The sequence below is a fragment of the Chiloscyllium plagiosum genome, chromosome 20 (assembly GCF_004010195.1).
Source record: "Chiloscyllium plagiosum isolate BGI_BamShark_2017 chromosome 20, ASM401019v2, whole genome shotgun sequence".
Taxonomy (NCBI): domain Eukaryota; kingdom Metazoa; phylum Chordata; class Chondrichthyes; order Orectolobiformes; family Hemiscylliidae; genus Chiloscyllium; species Chiloscyllium plagiosum.
The window spans coordinates 24,274,953-24,297,339 of record NC_057729.1 but is presented as its reverse complement, the minus strand read 5'-3'; the positions used below and the strand labels follow the sequence as shown (position 1 = coordinate 24,297,339).

The window sequence follows — 22,387 nt, the reverse complement described above, 5'->3', positions numbered from 1 at the left end:
GTCAATTGGAGAAAGAAAAATGAGCTTCAGACAGAGGCAGTTTGCAGGAACATGTTAGTAATGTTGCCAATATAAATCGTGGAAATTCCAATTATCCTCCTTCATTGCTTCTCTATTTTTCAGTCCAGTAAGACTGTCCTAATTTGATTCCACTTATGCAAATTCAGTCGTAGCTAAGACTTGGAGGAGTCAGTGTTGGACTGGGGTAGACAAAGTTAAAAAAAATCACACAAGACCAGGTTATAGTACAACTGGTTTCTTTGGAAGCACTAGCTTTCAGACCGCCACTCCTTTATCAGTGGTTGGTTAACCATCTGATGAAGGAGCAGCTCTCCAAAAGCTGGTTCTTCCAAAGAAACCTGTTGTACTATAACCTGGTGTTGAGTGATTTTTAACTTAATCATAGCTAAAACATCTGTAATGGTGTCTTTACTTTCAACCCACACGCTGTTACCTTTGAAGGTCCACCAAAGGTTTCTCTCTGGTTATCTCCTCTTCCCTATTTGCATCCTGACTCTCTGTGATGTTAGCCACTTGACCAGCTTTCATACAATGACACCCAGTTCTACCTATCTACTATTGTTTTTAACTTCCCCACTGCCTCAGTGCTGCCAGATTAAGTGAATAACATCCAGCCTCAGATGAATCATCCAACCGAATACTGAATTCAAAAGATGCATTCTCTGCCAAGGCTCCTGATGGATTGAACTTGAATCTGAGTTGAGCTCTGACACCGTATCCTCTCCATCACTGATAACAGCTAAGCCTATAGATTGCCCAGTTGCTGATGAAATGCTCATTAATATTTTGTAATCTCCAAACAGACTTTTCCAGCCAGCCTTTCATTTAACCTCACCTCACCAAAACTTTTGTTCAAAATTCTGCTACTGCTATCTTGTTTACATTGCCACTGGCTCATCACAGCTCTCTCCTTACTGACTTGTAATAGTTCTTTGTCACCTTCCCAATAGCTCAAACATTAAACATTCATGTTGGTCTTTCAATCCCTCCATTATACCAGTATTTGCTATCTCTGTACCACCTCCAATGTTTTGAACTTCCCTGTTCTCTAAGCATTGTCCCTCCTTTATAACTCACCCCTTATTAACCCCAGCAAAGAAGTTGGTAATTTCAGCTTAAAGGTCACACTCCTAATTCTCCGCTCAACACTTCCCCAATCCACTTCATCCTTTGTTAAAGAGTCTTTTCTAAAATCCACCTTGGACAAAATATTTGGCAAAACTTTCAAATGTTATGTTTGGCTCAGTTCAGTGTTTTTTTTAAACCTGAGGGAAGTGCCTTAGGATGTTTTTTTCTCTAAGTTAAAGCTGCTACATAAATACAACCTGTTGATAAACAGAGAATAAACAAAATAGTGGTTGGTTGAGCAACAACATTGGGTTCTTTAAACCTCACTGAATAAACTCATTAATTACTCAAGCATCCAGAAGAGAAATGAATGGACTTTGCTTTTTAAATTACATTTATCTAGCCTGCTGCTGAAACAATCTAATTAGCTGAGAGCTTTCTTGTAGCATTTGGATCAGGATGGCTTAATTAGTATGCACTCAAGCCATAAAGAATTCTTCTAAGTACTCACTCCACTTACAAGCACTTGTAAGATATTACTGTTTAGCTTTCTCCAGTTCTCAAGTATTTGTAAACACTAAATGGAAATAACATATTCACAACCACATGTCTTCTGAATTTTGGAACCACAATTTCAGAAATCAAGACAGACTTTTTAAAATAAAGATCAAAAATAATAGTCATCTGTATATTTCGATAGGGAAAGACCATAACAGTGAATGTGAGCTCCTAATGAATTTCCAGATCACACCATGCAACATATTAAATATTCAATGTTAAACTCAAAGGAGTTAACTTTCCACAAATATCCCTCCAATTATTCTTTGTAATATTTCTCGCGGATCTGCAGAAACTGCAGAGTAAAGATAGTTATTCTATTTATGAGAGGTTGATGAAGGTCTTCTGTGAACTTGTGACAAATATTTTAAGAGAACCACCAAAAAGTCAACCACATTTAATAAAAGAGTAAGCAAATGAATGTGTGATGAATCAAATTGGACTTTTGCATCTTTCGGATTATAGAAGCATACAATAGAAAAGAGACCCATCGAGTCTGCACTGAGAAAAAACTACACTATATCTACAATAACCCCACTTTCAGGAACTTGGCCACAGCTGTGAATGCTATGACATTTCAAGTGCTCATCCAAGTACTTTGTAAAGTTTGTGAGGTTTCCCACCTCAACTACCCTCACAGGCAGCACATTATAGATTCCTACCATCTGGGTGAAAACATCTTTCCTCAAATCCCCTCTAAACTCCTGCCTTTCACCTTAAAATTATGACCCCCCCCCCAACCAACCTTGCTATTGACCGTTTGACTAAAGGGAACTGCTGCTTTCTATCCATCTTTCTGGACCCCTCATAAACTCATACACCTCGCCCAGGTCCTCTCTCAACCTTCTCTGCTCCAGAGAAAACAACCCGAGCTGATCCACAGAGCTAAAATGCTCTGTCCCAGACAACATCCTGGTGAACCTCCTCTACACTCCCAACAATGCAATCACATTCTTTATATAGTGCAGTGATCAGAACTGCCCACAGTACTCCAGCTAAGGCTGAACCTAGGTTTTGTACAGCTTCAACACAACCTTCCTGCTCTTATAATTCACACCATGACTGATAAAGTCAAGTATCCCACGTAACTTCTTAACTACCTGTTTGACATACACTGTCGCCTTCAGGGCCTTCAAGCACCTCAAGCTCCCTCTGTACCTCTGAGCTTCCAAGTTCTATTATTATCTACTTCATTGATATATTTATGGTGCAAAGCTATTAATATCGATTCCAATTGTGCTATTTACATTAACATATGGTTTCTATTGGGAATTGCTCGCCAATACTTCAAAAAACACATTATTTTAACCTCTCAACAGTTAGTGAATTCATCCAGTGAATCATCCACATCAAGAATATTACAAAGAATTACACAGTGCTCAATACATAAATATAACGATGGATCAATGGCAATATTTATGTTCCATAAGCCAACCCCCAACACTCTTCATCTCACCTGATCAGCTTACACTTCCGTTTCTTTTTTCTTTGTGTTTATCTAGCTTAGCTTTCAAAAGACATTCATACTATTTCTTCAATTATTACTTGATAGCAATTTCAATATTATAATCATACTCTCGGTGGAGAAATAGCTCCTAAATTTTCAAATGAAAATATTTATTGCAATCTATGTAATTTCCCCAGTTTCGTCTCCCTCACAAGTGGAACCATTCTCTCTGTCTAACCTAACAAAAGCTTTCACAAACTCATAAGTCCTCTATCAAGTAACACCATACTATTTTTTTTCTAGCGAATCAGTTTGGTCTTTCCTGAAAGCTACAATCACTTATTTCTGGTATCATCCTTGTAAATCTATTTTTGCAGTTTCTCCTGGGCACCTGTATCCTTTTCATGATTAAAAGACATGAACTCTTCATAATAGAAATGTGATCCAACCTTGCTTCTACAGATGTTGAAATAGCTTCATTGCCTTTCAATCTGTCCCTCCAGAAAACAACCCCAGTATCATATTGCAATCTTAATAACCTTAATCTATACTTCTAAATCCTCCAGCCTTTTTGTCCCATGTAGATCCTCATTTTCCAGTAAAACATGTTGCTCTTATGACTCTACCAACATGCTCAACCTCAAATGTATTTATATTTAAATTAATTGTGGCAAGCATGCATCTATTCAATATGTTTACTATTCCAGAATCAAGAACCACTTTGAATCTCTACTTTTATGAACATACCCCTCCGCCTCATCATCATTGTTCCCTCCCCCTGCTTCCTGGTATTAGGTAACTGTCCAGTGACAAGGAATTCCAAAGACACTCAACCTTAGGAGAGAAGGAATTCCTCCTCATTTCAGTTTTAGTGCATCCCTTTATTCTTTATTGGCTGGAGAGAACTGCATATCAAAACAAGCTGTCATGTGGACTGATTCCTCACTCTTTGTCACATAACCTACTGTGACTCATACAAATGGCCAATAGTGGCCACTCAAATGAGAGGTTGGAAGAAAGGGGCGGCATGGTGATTAGCACTGCTGCCTCACTGCGCCAGAGACCCGGGTTCAATTCCTGCCTCAGGCAAAATGTCTGTGTGGAGTTTGCACATTCTCCCCGTGTCTGTGTGGGTTTCCTCCCACAGTCCAAAAGTGTGTAGGTTAGGTGAATTGAACGTACTAAATTGCCTGTGGTGTTCGATGAAGGTGTCTTGGGTGGGTTGCTTTTCGGAGGGTGAGTGTGGACTTGTTGGGCCGTAGGGCTTGTTTCCACGCTGTAAGTAATCTAATTTAATATCCAGCAGAGGGAATCTAAATTTTTGGGAATGTGGCGAAAGCATGTCACATCAGTGACACTGAAGCCTCTTTTCAATTTTCTTATTGAAGTTAGAGAGTAATAAAAGATAAAGTCATTGTAAGGCTGTTATTTTCACAAGAGAAAATGCTGATGGTTGAACCTGAGGCTTAGCACACCTCAGGTCAGGGAAAAGGTTGAGAAGGAAAGTTCTTCATGATAACCTCAGCCATTGCAGGAATTGAACCCACACTGCTGGCATCACTATGCATTACAAACCAGCTGTCTAGCCAACTGAGCTGACCAACCTCCAATTGTTGAAGAACCTTCTCTTCAATATGCAATAATTGCTGAAAGCATTAAAAAAGGACAGCAAAATGTTACAAAATTCAAGTTTTAAAAATTAATGACTGTTGCTCTAAAGTTTTGTAGTTCTGTAAAGATTGAATTAAGACCATAAAACTGTAAGAGATAAGAACAAGAGTATGCTTTGAGCCTGTGCCACCATTCAGTAGGATTATGGCTGATCCAACAGTCCTTCTATCCATTTTCTTGCCATTTCCCCGTAATCCTTGATTCCCCAAATGATCAAGAATCTATCTACTTCAGCTTTAGATATACACAAGGTCTCTTCCCCCATAGTTTCTGTGACAAGGAATTCCAAAGACACTCACCTTAGGAGAGAAGGAATTCCTCCTCATTTCAGTTTTAGTGCATCCCTTTATTCTGAGACTAAGCCCTCTAGTCCGAGACACACTCATCAGGGGAAACATCCTCTCAGGGTTTACCTTATCAAGCCCCTTAACAATTCTATATGTTTCAATGAGCTCGCCTCTCATCTTTTAAACTCCAAAGAGTAGGGTCCCAACTGTTTAGCCTTTGGTCATAAGACAGTCCCTCCAAATTAGGGATCATCTGAGTGAGCTGAAAATGTGTTGCTGGAAAAGCGCAGCAGGTCAGGCAGCATCCAGGGAACAGGAGAATCGACGTTTCGGGCATAAACTGTCTCCAACGAAATGATATATTTTCTTAAATAAGGGGACCAAAACTGATCTCACTATTCCAGATGCGGTCTCACCAGCACCTTGTACAGTTGCAGTAAGAGTTCCTACTTTTATACTCCAACCACTTTAAAATAAGGGTAAACATTCCATTACCCTTCTTGATTACTGACTCCAACTCTGTGCTAGCTTTCTGTATTTCTTGGAAAAGTACCCCCAAGACCCTTTGTGTTGCAGCATTCTGCAGTTTTTCTCTATTTAAATAATACTGTCTATTGTTTGCCCTTCGAAAATTCACAACACATTTTCCTACATTATACTTCATTTGCCAACATTTTGCCCACTTACTTACCCTTTTCTTTCATTCACTCGTGGGACTTGGGAATCACTGGCTAGCCAGCATTTATTGCTCTCCTGAATTCATGTTGAGAAGGTCGTAATGAACTGCCTTGAACCGCTGCAATCAATGTGCTATAGATTGACATAAAATGCAATGGGAGGAAACATAGGAATTTGATCCAAATACACTGAAGGAAAGATGATATATTTCCAAGTCAGGATGGGTAACTTGGAGGAGAGGTTGCAGGTGGTAGTGTTCCCATGTACCTGTTGTCCTAGTCCATCTAGATGGAAATGCTCATGGCATTGGAAAGTGGTGTCTAAGGGTCTTTGACAAATTCTGCAGTGATTTTGTAGATAGTGCACACTGATGTGACTGAATGTCAGTGGTGGAGGGAATGGGTCTTTGTGACTATGGTGTCAATCAGACTGATTACTTTGTGTCATGGTGTCAAGCCTCAAGCCTGCATTCATCTGGCCAAGTGAGACGTATTCATTACAATTTGGCTTGTGCCCTGTAGATGATGTATGGAATTTGGGGAGTTAGGAGGTGAGCTACTCACTTGACTCTGAACTGTCTTTGTTGTGATTTATTTATATGGTGAGTCCACTTGAGTTTCTGGCCAATGCTAACCCCCAGGATGTTGATAGTGGGGAAATTAACATCATTGAATGTCAAGGAGCAGTGGTTAGATTGTCCCTTATTGGATAAGGTTATTGTCTAACATTTATGAGTCACAAATGTTACTTGCCTCTTGTAAACCGAAGCTTGGATGTTATTCAGGTCTTGCTGCATTTGAACAAGGATTGCTTCAGTATCTTAGGATTCATGAATGGTGCTAAACGTCATGTGATCAGCGGTGAACATCCTAACTCTGACCTTATGGTGGAGGGAAGGTCATTAATAAAGCAGCTGAAGATGGTTAGTCCTGAGGAACTTCTGTACATAGTTCATTATCAATATCTCTCTGCAAACTTTTTGTATATCTTGGACAACTTGTCTTTCTGCCTAATTTTGTCTGCAAATGTGGTTACAGAACATTTGTTTCTAAGCAATTAATGTGTACTGTATATTATGTTCCCAGCATTAATCCCTGTGGAACCCCACTGGTTACAAGTTGCCAACCTGAATAAGAGCCCTATATCCCCACTTGCTATTTCCTGCTAATTCTCTATTCATGCCAAAATAATATCTCAAACACAGTGGGCTCTTATATTATGACTTAACCTTTTGTGATATACCTTACTGAATGCTTTCTGGAAGTCCAAATATAACATGTCCACTGCTTCCTCTCTATCCATGCTGGTTGAGGATTCTTCAAAAAACTCGATTAAATGTTTTTCCTTGTGTAAAACTATGCTGACAGTGCTTGATTAGATTATGATTTTCCAAATGTTCTGGTATTATTTCCTTAACAATTGATTCCAATAATAACTGTTAGGCTAATTGGCACTTTTGCCTCTCTCCCTTTTTGAATTAAATTAGAAGATTGGATTTCATGGAGGAGAAAGAGCACTTTAAGCTGCCATAAGAGAAAGGATCATTTTCAAATTAATCTTGTTCTGACCAACCAAGGCGAGATGTGAATAAAGAAGGGGAACCTGGTAATACCTCCTCCTCCTGGGAGCTTGTCAGTTTAGGGTATCCCATCGAGATTCATAATATATGAGGGAACCTCACCCTGGGATTGCTGTAACGTTGAGGTGAGTTACTTGCCTCCAAATCCTTGACCTCTGACCTGCTTTTATTTCCACTGTATTTATATGCTTGGTCCCATTCAACTTCTGGGAGAAAGTGAAGACTGCAGATGCTGGAGATCAGAGCTGAAAATGTGTTGCTGGAAAAGCGCAGCAGGTCAGGCAGCATCCAAGGAGCAGGAGAATCGACATTTCAGGCATGAGCCCTTCTTCAGGAATGAGGAAAGTGTGTCCAGGAATGAGGACACACTTTCCTCATTCCTGAAGAAGGGCTCATGCCCGAAATGTCAATTCTCCTGCTCCTTGGGTGCTGCCTGACTTGCTGTGCTTTTCCAGCAACACATCTTCAGCCCATTCAACTTCTAGTCAATGGTAACACCAATGATGTTGATAGATAGATATCCATTCCCTTTTCTGTCACATTCTTGCAGACAGACAGAAGCATCATAGTTGATGTTGTATATAGAGATATATATAAAATGTATGGATTTCCAAGAACCTTTGATAAAGAATCCCTTAACAAATTTGTTAGCAAAACTGATGCCTGTAAAATAAAATGAATGATTGACCATTTCGGGAAGCAGCTAGGATAATTACATTTTTGTTGTGAACCATGGAGTAGTGAGACTGGAGAAAGACAGCACATTCTCATCTCAGTCACAACACTACACAGTGCTCTCAGCTACTATCCATATTCATCTGGAGCTAACAATTTTACTTCTCTGAGATCATGTTCTTCCCAAGAGACAGCAGAGACTGGCAGCTGAGGGTATTGGGCACAGCTCCAGACAATGCACATGTAAAAACCCATGGAGATCTGTATCCTTCAAGGATGGCTATAATGGAAGTAGACACAATCTGAAGCCTTAGCAGATAAAATCATACTAGAATGATATAGAACAAAATGCTGGAATGCCCTTCAGGGATTTCAATCTTCAACTTTCATTCATTTTTCCTATCTTGCCACTGTACCTAGCTTGAGGAACTCTGCTGACTGTTATTGCAATTCACCTCAGATAACATTGGTGGATGTCTTCTGGCTGTGCAAGATATTGACTGCTCTTGCACCTACCCAGGTTCTCCTGCAGATGCAGGTACAAGCCCCTTGGCTGAACCTGATAGAGGCAAAGGGGAAACTAGATGACTGGATGTTGAGCAGCTCTGGAGTGAACTGACATGACAATCCCTAGGGTCTCTATGGCAGCTGTCATAGACTTTTATACTTTCTATTTTTGCATCTTCATAATTCCATAAAACTGTTCATGGAGGCAGTCACATACTGGCAAGCCAGAGACAGAACGTCAAAGTAAACTTTTACTCCAGACTGGATTATTTGTGGCAGGTGTACCAGACAGCTCACTGCCTGCCCATGCACCTCCCATCAGCTCAGACACACCAGATACCATATGCCTGGTGCTGCTCTACATTAGACTTAAAATAAAATGATCAAGCAACTAGTTTCCTGTTACAAAAAAAATTATTGACTTATTCTGAAAAACACTCAAAAAAGATGCTAAACCATTTAACTCATACAGTTTATAACACGAAAATATAAATGTTCACATCCTCTAATAACCCAAAATACTCAGACAAATGGACACATACACACAGGTTAAAGGTAAAATATGGATTTCTATCTGCAGAGATTTGTTTTGTGAGGCAAACACTTTTGGGCAGTAAGACTTTGTTCGCAAGGGTGAAGAATTTGAGGTTCTCAATGGCAGTTGGTCTGACATGCTGGTCATGAAACACAGGCAGAGGTCTCTGAGATCTTTGCCAATGTAGTTTTCTTGGGAAAATCAGTATTGAGGATTTTATTCCAGACTTCTCTTCCAATCAATGAAGGTTCATTAAGACCTGGGCCCAGGCATCACACGAAACCCACAACAAAGGGCGTTTCAGAAAGAGGACAGCTGGGCTAGGAAGTTCTTTTCCTTCCTCAGGCTAGTAACCAACTGAAAAACCCAAACAGTTCCCAAAATAAAAGCTACAGTTTGATAGTCATAAGCCAAGACATTTGCAGTAATGGACAGTTTTCACAAGACACGTGGCCCTCAATAAATACCATGTTAAAAGAAAAGTTTCACTGTGCTGTCACTACCACTTAAGAAAAAAGGTATCCACAATCCCTCAAACTCCAGTCCACAAAAATTATTGGATTTTAACCAAACCGTCAATTTCTCTCATCATCCAGTATTCCCTATACCCACCAGCCTTTCCTTTCACCCTAACTGGAATATACTTCCTCTGGATTCTCGTTATCTCATTTCTGAAGGCTTCCCACTTTCCAGCCGTCCCTTTACCTGTGAACAGCTGCACCCAATCAGCATCTGAAAGTTTTTTGCCTAATACCATCAAAATTAGCCTTCCTCCAATTTAGAACTTCAACTTTTAGATCTGGACTATCCTTTTCCATCACGGTTTTAAAACAATTATGGTCGCTGGTCCCAAAGTGCTCCCCCACTGACACTTCAGTGATCTGCCCTGCCTTATTTCCCAGGAGTAGGTCAGCTTTTGCACCTTCTCTGGCAGGTACATCCACATACTGAATCAGAACATTTTCTTGTACACTCTGAATAAATTCCTCTCCATCTAAACCCTTAACACTATCATAGTCCCAGTCTGTGTTTGGAAAGTTAAAATCTCCTACCATAACCATCCTATTATACTTACAGAAAACTGAAATCTCCTTTCAAATTTGTTTCTCAATTTCCTGCTGACTATTATGGAGTCTTAATACAATCCATTTCTGTAATTGCTATGATATCCCAGTCCCATGTTCCTAACCATATCCTGAGTTCATCTGCCTTCCCTGTAGGCCTCTTGCATTGAAATAAATGCAGTTTAATTTATCAGTCCTACCTTGTTCTTTGCGTTGTCCCTGCGACTGTTTAACTCGCTTCTTTTCTCAACTGTACCAGTCTCAGATTGATCTCTTTCCTCAGTATCTCCCTGGGTCCCACCCGCTCTCCTTACTGGTTTAAAAGTCCCCTTCCAATTTAAGTGCAATCTATCCTTCTTATACAGGTCACTTCTACCCCAGAAGAGATTTCAATGATCCAAAAATGCAAATCCTTCTCTCAACATTTTAGGTACCTCCTCTTGATCGATTTTTATCCCGTATAATGTCATTTTGTAGCAATTTTTATTTTTATCTTGTATCTTTACTTACCATTGGCAACTGATCTCATCATTATATTCCTTGGAAACCAATTTTTATTCACAATCTCAGAAAGTGTATGAAAAAAAAATCATAAGAAAATTGAAGAGAATATAAAATGGCCTTTATTTCATTCTCTCCTATTTATGCTTTTCCCCAAATTTAAATTCAGCACTGTAGTTTCAAGTTGTTCCCCAAATGATGCACCTTACTTTTCATCTTAGCAAAATTTAATGACAATTTTGGATATTTTCAAACTGAATCATAAAGGAACTATTGAATGGTGGTGTCCAAATTCAACAAGAAAATGAGGCATACAGCATATCTGGGAAATGAATGTGTTTTCACACTTTTTTTTCAGTAACAATCAGCAATGTTAAAATTGTCTTGGCGGAGTAGTTGTATTTGCTTTGGAAGCAAATGGTGTCCGTGCCAAGCTTTTTAAACTAAATATTGACAACACTGAAACTTTGGCAAAGGAAATTATCTGCAGGCTTTTTTTATACACAGTGTGTCAGATTGCCTTTAGATGTAATTGTCAGTAAATTTGTGTTTCTGATGGAAAGAAAATGAAAACAAGAATGCATTGCTTTAGTATAATGCTGCTAATCAAGTTTACTACCATGGTTAATTCAAATAATTGGAATTGGAGTCTTGATTGTCAACCAGTATCAACATCACAGTCTTATTTATGCATGTGAGTAAACCCTTAGTGTACAAAAGCTGCATAATTGTGCAATCTAATCACTAGTGTTATTTTAAAAATTATTTCTGATCAACCTGTTCAGAGATGTTATGTCTGGAGCAGATAGGATTTGGACACTATCATTCTGGTCCAGAGCTAGGGACAATACCACCGCACCACAAGAGCCCAGTTATCAGTTTTTATGCTTTTAAAAACCTATTTTTCTCAATAACCTGTTCAGATATCAGTTTTTATAACTACTGTTTAAATTGGTTTAATAATATTCACATGGAAATTTCTCTAAGATTGTTTGATTGCCTACTACAGATTGACCATGTGGTTACATTATTAGTTCTAGTATGATAAGCTTCTTGGAGAGTAAATGGTCCTTCAGCACTTTTTAACTAGTTTTTCCCATGGGGTTTTGGGTATTGGAACAGGGGTAGGCAAACTACCACTGTTCCAAAAGAAGGTCTTCAGTTTTCAAAACTATCTTTCCGATTGGTCTAATAATAGTTGCATAGAAATATCTGTAAAGTTGTTTAATTGCTTACTGCAGGTTGATCATCTGGTTAGTTTATTCATTCTAGTATAATAAGCCTGTTCTCCAGATTGATGTTTGTATGGATCTCAATCAAGTTTTCATTGTCTCTGACAGAAAATCACATCAGTTCATTCATTAAAAAGCCCAAAAAAGAGATGAGCACTCTACAGCTTTACAAATTAGTCAGTACTGATGTTTCGCAGTTTGACTTGATGGTCTCCACACAAAGCTGCTGGAAAAAATAGTTCCTCAAAGCATAAGCTTTTGAGATATCAAAAAATAAATCACAATTATAATATACTTCAACAGATTTTGCTACCTTCCAATCTAAGTTTAATTGCTATTCTTGGTCTGCAGATCCAACAATCCTGAGACTACTGTAAATTATAACTCTTCATGCAAAGTAATTACGTTGTGTTAAAATGTTTTTGCAAAAATAATTTTTCCATTGCAAATAAATTATGTATAGCAGAAGCTGATTGGCATTGACTTATTTGATTCTCTTCTTAAGCATTTTAGGGCAAATTTAATTAGCTACCATTATCAATGCAGCTTTTAAAGAAGGAATATGAATATGTTGAGCAAGTTAAGATATTTTAAAGAATGGAATTCCCATGGTTTTCAATGAGGCACACAATTCCAAGGAACTGTTACAACTCAGAGCCTCAGTCCATAACACCATTTCATGGCAGATGAGAAAAATAAAATGCAGAGTTTATTACAATTCCTGAAGTTTGCTGCATTGCTTTAATGGGGTTGAAGAATTTTCCAGAGGTTATCATTGATTAGCCACAGACCTTTTGCTTCTCCGAGCTTGGGAGAAAATAGCATTATGCCTGGAAGGACTGGACTTGATGGGCTGGTTATACTTTTCAGTTTTATTTGCAAGGGGTCTTCTTTAGCAATTATCTATTCCAAAACTTTTCAATCTGGATGATTTTTCCATACTTCTCACCACCTCTCATTTATATTTCTATCACTTAATCTTGAAGTGAGCTCCACCCATACTGTTGCCATTTGAGTACTTCTGAAGTACAATCAATCCAAGATATGTCATCAAATAGCACTACATCAATGAGGAAGAAAACAATTAACCTTATGTTTACTGCAAATTGCTTCATTTCATCTGTAAAAAGTCAGTAAATTACCAACCTATCTTTTATCTCCCAGGTGTCCATCAAAATTCAGCAACCATTAGGCCATTTATTTACTAAAACAAGAGCATAGTCAGCTATCCAAGCGTATATTGTCAGTGGTTTTTAAAAAAAAAAGTGCTGTTTACATGAAGCTATTGTTGCATTAGTCTTCATCATACATTCTGAATTTTCTTATAATTGTTGAAAAAATGCAGTATTATTTTAGAGGCAATAGCAGTCAATAAATTAAAATGTAGTCCTAATATTTTTCAGATGTAATGATTCATTGCTGCAATAAACCACTGTGTAACATGCTAGTCACACAGCCCTTTCAGAAATGCAATAGTTCACTGCTTTAGTTGGATAATAAAATCAGTTTAAAAATACAGCGCATATGCTTCAGTAAAAGTATTGCCAAGGTCAAATGTAGGTGTTTCTCTGAATGCAGCGTAATTATTTTACTCCGATAAACTTTTATTTCAGTGGATCTTTAAACAAATGCAATGAACTAGAAATATCAAAATTACAATTTTATGTTAGACAATGATATACTCAACAAATGTTGTTAACCCTTTTCATTTCCTATGCGAGACTGAGTTTAAACAGTTTTCTTTTAAGTTTTTCTGAATGATGGCCTTTTTGTTTGAGAAGCCCCGAGAGTCTTGTCCTAACTGTATATACAATGGATGCTTCCCTGTGGGTGAAGCTGATAGTATGTGGAGGGTACAATCAATGTATCTGAGAATGAATAAGGCACATCAAATTGTACTCTCACCTGATCCTCTTCACCACCACCTTCTTCATCATATTTCAGAATATTGTCCCTGACATCGTCCTCTGGGTCAATCAGAAGTTGCTTTGTCTGTCGCTCCTTATCTCTGCGTTTCATCCACACCACAAACAGCAAGACCAAGACTGAAAAAAGTTACAAGTATGTCATTATGTTATCAGCATGATACAGATAGCAATTTAGTAATTTCCTTCTCACTGTAATACTTACTTAACAAAATGATGATGCATATAAGGATTGCAATAATGGCTCCTGTGCCCAATCCAGCGGCTGCAATAGCGCCAATAGCTGTACAATCTCCATGTTCATCACAAGGGCAGACTTTCACTTTAATGACAGAGGTGCTAGATAATGGAGGATTACCAGAATCTGTAATTATGATTGGAACATCGTATACACCAGCGACCAGGAAGCCGATCCTCAAACTGAGCTGAGCAGAGTCCCCTGAAGAATACAGAGAGAGAGAGAAAGCAAAAGGAATTCAATACTCCATGAACAATTCAATGAGCTCTTCCTCAATTAAAAAAAAAGATCATTTCAGCAGTGATCGTAAATCATAAGCAGGACAGATTTACAATTCACACAAACTAGATATAAGGAGAGATCATTCTTCATACAAATGGAAGAAATGACTATAGTCCATGATTACCCACAAGATACTCAATATACTCCAGCTGAGGAACCAATTGTCAGGGTCTCAGTACAACAGTTAATTAGCTCAGGAGTGCTGTGACTGTTATTATTAATGTTGGCCTAGATTCTGGTCTCCAGACAACACTGACTACATGGTAATTGTCCAGGAAGTTTAAACTCCTGATGGGCAATTACCCTGCTTTTGAAACCCTGCAAAAGAGTCCCCAAATATATGTTAGAGTTGGAGACTTTGGAAAGTTCCAACTTAGTCAATTGAACAGTGTCTCAGAGGATTAAAGCCTGCTCTCACTCTTGGGTGACTATACAACAGAACTCACGTACCCTCACCAATTACTCATAACGTAATAGGGCTAAAACCACCTGGACTGATGCCCAACACAAGACTGTACCTGCTCAACTTAACCTCCTGACATGTGATCCACTCTACTATCTCATCCACAGCTGGCACCCATAACGCCTCCTCACCCAGTGACATGCACTCACGTGACCCACATTTGCTATCCTACTCCCTTATCCACTTAACCCGTCATTATACCTTTGCAACTACCTGCCATGAATTCTACTCTCTCAACTGTTTGTGACCCTACCCCCACACTCACTACCTGCTACCCCAGTATTTCACCCAACTATTAGTTACCTTGCCTCCTCTCACCCACTTGCTACCTTACCATCTTACTCTGCTGACAGCCTTGCCCACTTAGCTTAGGTACTTACCTTTCATGGGAGTTTGGTAAACAGGGTTTGGACCTTTAAACCCCAGAATTTAGCAGTTACCACTGCATAAAAGGGGTGTATAGTTAGGCCTCCAGTATTGATCCTGCTGCACTCGAAGACTCCAGGGTCAGGTATACTTCATGTTTTTCAAGAAGCCTGCATCAGAGCAGGGTAAGTGAAAGGAAGCAAAGTGACAATCTAACTGTGATTGCCACTTCTCGGAAGATTCAGCTCAATATTTCAAACTCAAACACATTATCATTCCACAGGGCAAAGAAAAGGTTTATTTGTACAGAATATCTGATTATTTATTTAATCTATTACCAACATTTATTCTGCAATAATAATTTTATGTATTAATGTATGCATATTTCATTACTCATGTAATGGATTTTCCTTGTACCACAAAACATGTATCCAATGACATTGCATTGAGGGGAATTATGTATTTTGTATAAAAATATCACAATGCCAAATTAACAAATGTTTAACATATAGATAAGCAACTTTAATTTCATGTCTATTAAATTGTGTCATGTTTAAACGGGCATTTATATATTCTATTAGCATACAACATTAAGGCTGTCTTTCTGAGTACTTGGACACACAAACTCATTTAAAAACTAAGCTTTATCAAGTCGTATTTGCAAAAATAATTCAAGCACATGTTCTTTTCAGAGTATTCTATCTAAATAGAATGAAATTATTAGAAAACGTTCAAGTTACCTAAACTAGTGTGGACAATGTCGTCTCTTATTCCCACCATACATCCTTGAAGATTTTATAGTATCTTTCAAAATGTATGTTTACATAGAATACTCTGGAAAAGAACATGTGCTTGAATTATTTTTGCAAATACTACTTGATAAAGCTTAGTTTTCAAGAGTTTGAGTGTTCAAGTGGACTTGTACTCAGAAAGACAGCCTTAATGTTGTATGCTAATAGAATATATAAATGCCCATTTCATTAAGTGTACAAAGGATTGTCTCTGTATCTCAAAACACATGTCCAATGACTTTACATTGAGGGGAAATATTTCTATTGTTTAAAAACATGATTAACAAATGTTTAACATACAGACGAGCAGCTTAAAGTTAGTATCAAAAACGTAATTGAGAATTCAGTTTTTAAACTTACAGTATTTGCATTTTGAACTCCTCAGGTGGTTTAAGGGCATATTGGGCAAAACAAATCTTTATTTAATAGGTTATTATTAGTACAGCCAATTTGTTAATGTTATCTTGATTGCGTTGCAAAAGGCTTGTTACTTTCCTCCCAAACCAGTCAGCAAAACAAAATAAACTGCAAGTGAAACTGTAAAAATGGATCAGCTGATTTTATAACCAGAGGACCTGTTGTGCAGAACATAAAATGACATGTCTATGGTCATCGAGTAATGAACTGCAAGCTGTGGCAGCTACCTTGCTTGTTTGATCATGCTGGAACATTGAGCCTGATATTAGTATTCCAAAGAGTAGTAACTCACAAGAATAATTAGATCTCTTCATGTTTCTCAGACTTTTTTGGACATCTTATCTCGACAGTTATTAACACATTCATAACATTTGAGATTGCATCAGAAACTAGTATTCCAGACACTTTATAATAATAAAGTTTAACCTATGGCTTATTGATGCAAATGCACTTGTGTTAAACACTCTTACACTTTGGGAATACTCACTTCAAATTTAACTATAACCACATACAACATCATTGATTTCCTTATGTCTTTCTGAATAATTAAAAAAATGTAATACAAGCAGATATTGTTTATTCAAATCAATAAGTATAAATAACATAAAGAACATTATTTTGTTCTGTATCTGTGAAATAAAATGTAAACAATTTAACTCAACAGTAAAATAACACCAAGAATATGAAGATATATGTGTATTAGGATCATTTGGAACAGAAGTAAAAAAACTCACCACAAGCAGTCTTACTTTGGCAAAGAAAAAGATCCTACAGAATCATTACAGACACTTGATACATACAGCTCATTACAGCTACCAGAACCAAATTAAATAATTACTGTGGACAAAATTTCAATCTTGATTATGTCTTTTCAAACACTGAAACCTCAGATTTTGACTTTAGACTCTTTCTTATTGTCTCCAACCTGTTCTTTGTTTGTCACCAAGATTGTGTCATCCAAACTTTGACAAGTCCATGCAAACTGAAATCTCTCTGTTTCCAATCATACACATAATTTAACAGTCAGTCCCATCCCAAACCTACTATGCTCCTGTCCTTCCTTCTCATTCACCTCTGCTTCAAGCCACCCAATTAAGGTACTCCTTGAGATAAAGTCAGGTATCTCTCTCTGTTCTGCAAAGTGTCTGTCAAGGTAAACATTGCTGCCTTCAGTCAAGCAGACACCAGCTTAACCATTCTGTTCTCTCCCTTCATCCCTTCTTTTATATGATCATGGTGTTGAGAAATTAATGAATAAATCAACTCTCACCCTTCTCTTTAAAGCAGTATACTTTAATTCATCCCAGTTTCCCCACCTGTATTTGAGAATGCCCATTTTCCATTGTCTCCCCAAGCCCTACCCAGGACACTGGTTGAGATCCTCTCTTCTCATTCCCCTTGTCTGTTGCACTAAAAAAATTCAACAATAATTATTTCATGTAGTTCATCATCTGTCCTCTTGAGTCTATTTGCCACACAAATGGTTTAATCATTCGTCAGTAGACCTGCTCCAGTACACATGAGCACTAAAATAAAACAAAGAACTGTGGATGCTGGAAATCTGAAACAAAAACAGAAATTGCTGGAGAAACTGATGATGTCGCCTAGCCAGGGGACGAAACGTTTGCAACAAAAACTTCCAGCTCGGCGAACAGAACCACAACAACGAGCACCCGAGCTACAAATCTTCGCACAAACTTTGATTGCTGGAGAAACTTAATAAATCGGCAGCATCTATGGAGAGCAAATGGAGTTAATGTTTCAAGACAGATAAGTGAAGTTCTGAAGAGGGGTCACTGGACTTGAAATATTAATGCTGTCTTTCTCTCTACAGATGTTGCTGAGACTTGCTGTGTTTCTCCAGAAATTTCCGCTTGTATTACACTCGAGCACTAGTGGGTCTGTCAAAGATATTCACTACATTATGTCCTTGTAAGCAACAATAATACCAGTTTTGTTTCTCCATTACTTGTGCCTCCTTAAACTTCCCTTCCTTTCCTGCTGCCACACTGATTGTGAACAGTTGGTGAAGTTCTTTCACACACTATGGTTGACATCATCCATTCAGCTGTCGTTGCTGCATCACTTCTTTCCCTTAATCACCAAGTCACAATTCTGTATCCGCTCACCCTGAACTTGTCTCACTCTCTAGATTCTTACTCATCTCTTCAAATATCTTCTCATCTTGTCCAGGAAACCTATTCTTTGGACCTCATTCTCACTAAACTATTGACACCCAACTTTCCTTTTTAGCTTCTCTGATTACTAATATTTTGAAGATTTTGGCTGACTCATACTGTTACAATTGCCTTATGTCATTTTTCATAAATTTTAGAGGTACAGCTTTTTAGTTTTAGAAATGTAGCTTTAAATCTAAGTTCAGTGGGATAAACAAGACACAGGTCAGCCCATCAGATGATAAATTCTCAACTTGTCTGGATAGGTGCAACTCCAACAACTCAATCATCAAGGCCTCTTACAAAAAACTTACAAATCCATGACCTTTACCTCCTAGAAGGGCAATGACAATATATTCATGGGAGAACCCAACTTGCAACTTCTCCTCCAAGTGTCATTGCCATGGATCATGACCACAGATCACCTATGGATATATAAAACTTTAATTACCATAAGTGTTTTTATTTTATAATGAGGCACTTGGCTAAATGTTGACTGCAGTGGTTGTCTGGAGAGAGAAGGGCTCTGGGAACTCAGATCTGACAAGGTGTCAAAGAATCTTCTAAGAGAGAACCCATATCACAAACTGAATTTATAATCTCCTGTGATTATCTCAGAAAGTGAACATAGTGGTAAAAAAAACAACAGCAATGTTGGCAAGAGACATATATGCATTTACCCCCTTTCAGTGAAACACAGGTATAGGGACCAAAAACAGTTTGAACCCTAGTTTCTGTGTGTTACAGGACTGACATCCCCACGTGTGGACCACTGTGATCCAGTTTGGGGACAGTAATTTCAATCCTCCAGACTGATGGTGAAGTAAAGGGAACAGACTCTCCCTCACTCCGCTTGCTGTCAGTCAGCCACTGCAGAAAGGAGAAAGTGAGGACTGCAGATGCTGGAGATCAAACTCAGAGAGAGTGGTGCTGGAAAAGCACAGCCAGTCAGGCAGCATCTGAGGAGCAGGAGAATCAACATTTTGGGCATAAGCCCTTCATCAGGAATGGCTGAAAGGAATCAGGACCAAAGTGTGTCAAACAATTCATAAAGCCAAGAATTTAGAAAAATGACTGTAGAACTACCAATGAATATGTTACTGGTAACATCCACTGCAAAAGCAGAAACATTCAATGATCTGCACTTCACAAACAGTTCCATAAAGCTTGTTTTAAAGAAAAGCCAGTTTTTTAGTCTCACCTCTTATTTCTAATCAATGTGTATTTGTGTTGCCTTGCTATTTATTCTTGCATTTAGTAATCAATAAATTCACTCTTTTTGTTAATTTAAGAAAGCCTGGTTCAACTGGCCCCTTTTAAACCTTAAATTAATTGGACCGTGTGAGAAAGGTGTCCACAAGGAAACAGTCATTCTAAAATTAATCTTGTTGTGGGGTGGGTAAGTAACCAAGGGGAGCTAGTTCATCCATCCTCAATTAAAAGCTTAACAGTTTGAGGTCTCCTCTAATGAACGGTACAACATTGGGTAATCTCATCTGGGCACTAGTCGTACCAATATGCCATGGAAATACATTTCTATTCCTTCCTGTTGCTGTTCTGGAACTCCCTCCCTAACAGCACTGTGTGTACACATATATTTTATGGACTGCAGCTGCTGAAGATGGCAGCTCAAGGGCAATTAGGAATGAACAATAAATTCTGTCTTAGCCAGCGACTCTTGACATATGAATGAATATAAAAACAAGACTAGCAAGTCACACAGGCTTAACATAATTACAATTCAAAAGGCAACTTGTGTAAAACGGTGACAGCCATAAATACTACATAGACTGACTTAGTTAAGGAGAAAGTGAGGACTGCAGATGCTGGAGATCAGAGCTGAAAATGTTTTGCTGGAAAAGCCCAGCAGGTCAGGCAGCATCCAAGAAGCAAGAGAATCGACGTTTCGGGCATAAGCCCTGCGCTTTTCCAGCAACACATTTTCAGCTCTGACTTAGTTATAGAGTTATAACATGACATCTACATTTACTCCAGTAAATTTTATGTTAGTTCCCAGCATTACAAGAAACTTAAAAATTAAAAGTTGTAAATTCCTAATACTCCAACAGACCATGTGTGTCACGTTGCCATGGAAATGTGTGAAGATGGGCAAGTTTATTTGCTTTGAGTTTACCTCTGTGGCTTCAGTTAGAGCATAGCCAGCAGGCAGGAACTGTTTGATGGTTGGAAAGCAGGTAAGTGACTGTGTCAGCTTTTGGTCTTTTGTAGTGGCTCTACAGAACTCAAGAGATAAAGTCAGAACTGAGTTAAGTGCTGAAACAAACACGTGGAGAAACTCAAGAGTTCTGGCAGTACTTGCTGAGTTAATATTTTGAGTCTAGTACTCATACTAGACTTGACTAGGCTGCTTTCATGTGTGATATTTTGTATCCTGATGAACCTCTGATTCCGGATCCCCTCCAGCTCAAAAGACATCCATTTTCACTTCCTTGACCCTAACCATGTCTGCTGCAGCTGAAACCCTCAACCCTGCTCTTACTACCTTCAGACTCGACTATTCCATTGATCTCCACCTGGCCCCTTATTAACCACAATCCGTGTACTTCAGCTACACTAAAGCTCTGCTGCCACTCTTTCATCCCATAGAAAGTCTCGCCTCATCTCTAACCCTTTGCCTCACTTGATTGGTTCCAGGTGCCTCAATGTCTAACATCTTAAATTTTCATTGATGCACTTAATTCTTTTTGTACTTTTGCCTCTGCATGACTTTAAAATCAGAGCTGTATTTGCCCAAATTCTGTACTTCATCAAAGGATTCTTAATCCCAGAAGTTCCCATCAGATTTGGAGATGTTAGGTCTAAGTGGGTCAGGGATCAAGAGGAGTCAATAGTAATTCAAGGGTTCCTTTAATAGTTCCCCTCCGCACAAGTTAGAGGAGATTTTTAATCAATTCCTGGGTAATGTCAAACTCAAGGGCCCTCCAAATTCTCAATAAAGTTCCAGAAGCATGGGACTTGGCCATTGAAATTTCAATTTCCTGGCTATTTTCCTCAGAGTTAGCTGTGTCAGGATTTCTGCATGACAACAATGCATAGCTCCATCGATGCTGCAGAAATAACTATCTGGACATCAGAATATCTGTACCTTTATGTGATTTTTTTTCATACCTGTAGGCAATCTCACAGTGGATCAGTTTATACAAATAAAATGATGTACACTCTCGGGTGAAAAATCATTATGATAAAAATCTACACCGTTTATAGAACTAAACACATTTCCTCTTTTTTTCCCTCAAACTCATAAAGCATAATAAGCAATAAAGAAACAGTTTCTTTAATGGTTTGGCACCTCCAAATTTAAAACCCATGAGATCGATCAGGCCAAAGTGTAGGCCATTGAGAAACTGGAAGACAACATATTTACATATCTTCATCTCTAATCTGGGTTCACATTATAAACAGGATGAAAGTCTATTTTTTTCAAGTGTAGGCAAGTTGTTGAGATGAATATCGGCCTGTTAAATTTCAGTCAATAATCTACATGGAAATTATGGCCAAGTTCAGAAAAGTCAAAGCTCATTCAAGTGGCACCTCAGGGGTAAAAGACAGCAATAGACAATAGGTGCAGGAGTAGGCCATTCTGCCCTTCGAGCCTGCACCACCATTCAATATGATCATGGCTGATCATCCTTAATCAGTATCCTGTTCCTGTCTTATCTCCATAACCCTTGATTCCACAATCCTTGAGAGCTCTATCCAACTCTTTCTTAAATGAATCCAGAGACTGGGCCTCCACTGCCCTCTGGGGCAGAGCATTCCACACAGCCACCACGCTCTGGGTGAAGAGGTTTCTCCTCATCTCTGTCCTAAATGGCCTACCCCTTATTTTTAAGCTGTGTCCTCTGGTTCAGCACTCACCCATCAGTGGAAACATATTTCCTGCC

General features: G+C 38.5%; 1 protein-coding gene across 2 annotated transcripts in view; it reads right to left on the bottom strand.

Annotated features, from left to right (window-relative positions):
• Nucleotides 1-22,387, bottom strand: part of LOC122560076 (cadherin-4-like) — a 668,379-nt gene that overhangs the window by 23,045 nt on the left and 622,947 nt on the right. For both annotated transcript variants that reach the window (XM_043710292.1, XM_043710293.1), the window contains 2 exons: nt 13,954-14,187; nt 13,729-13,868 (listed from right to left, as the gene is read on the bottom strand). In XM_043710292.1, coding sequence (XP_043566227.1) covers nt 13,729-13,868; nt 13,954-14,187 — 374 coding nt within the window. The remainder of the gene's footprint in view (nt 1-13,728; nt 13,869-13,953; nt 14,188-22,387) is intronic.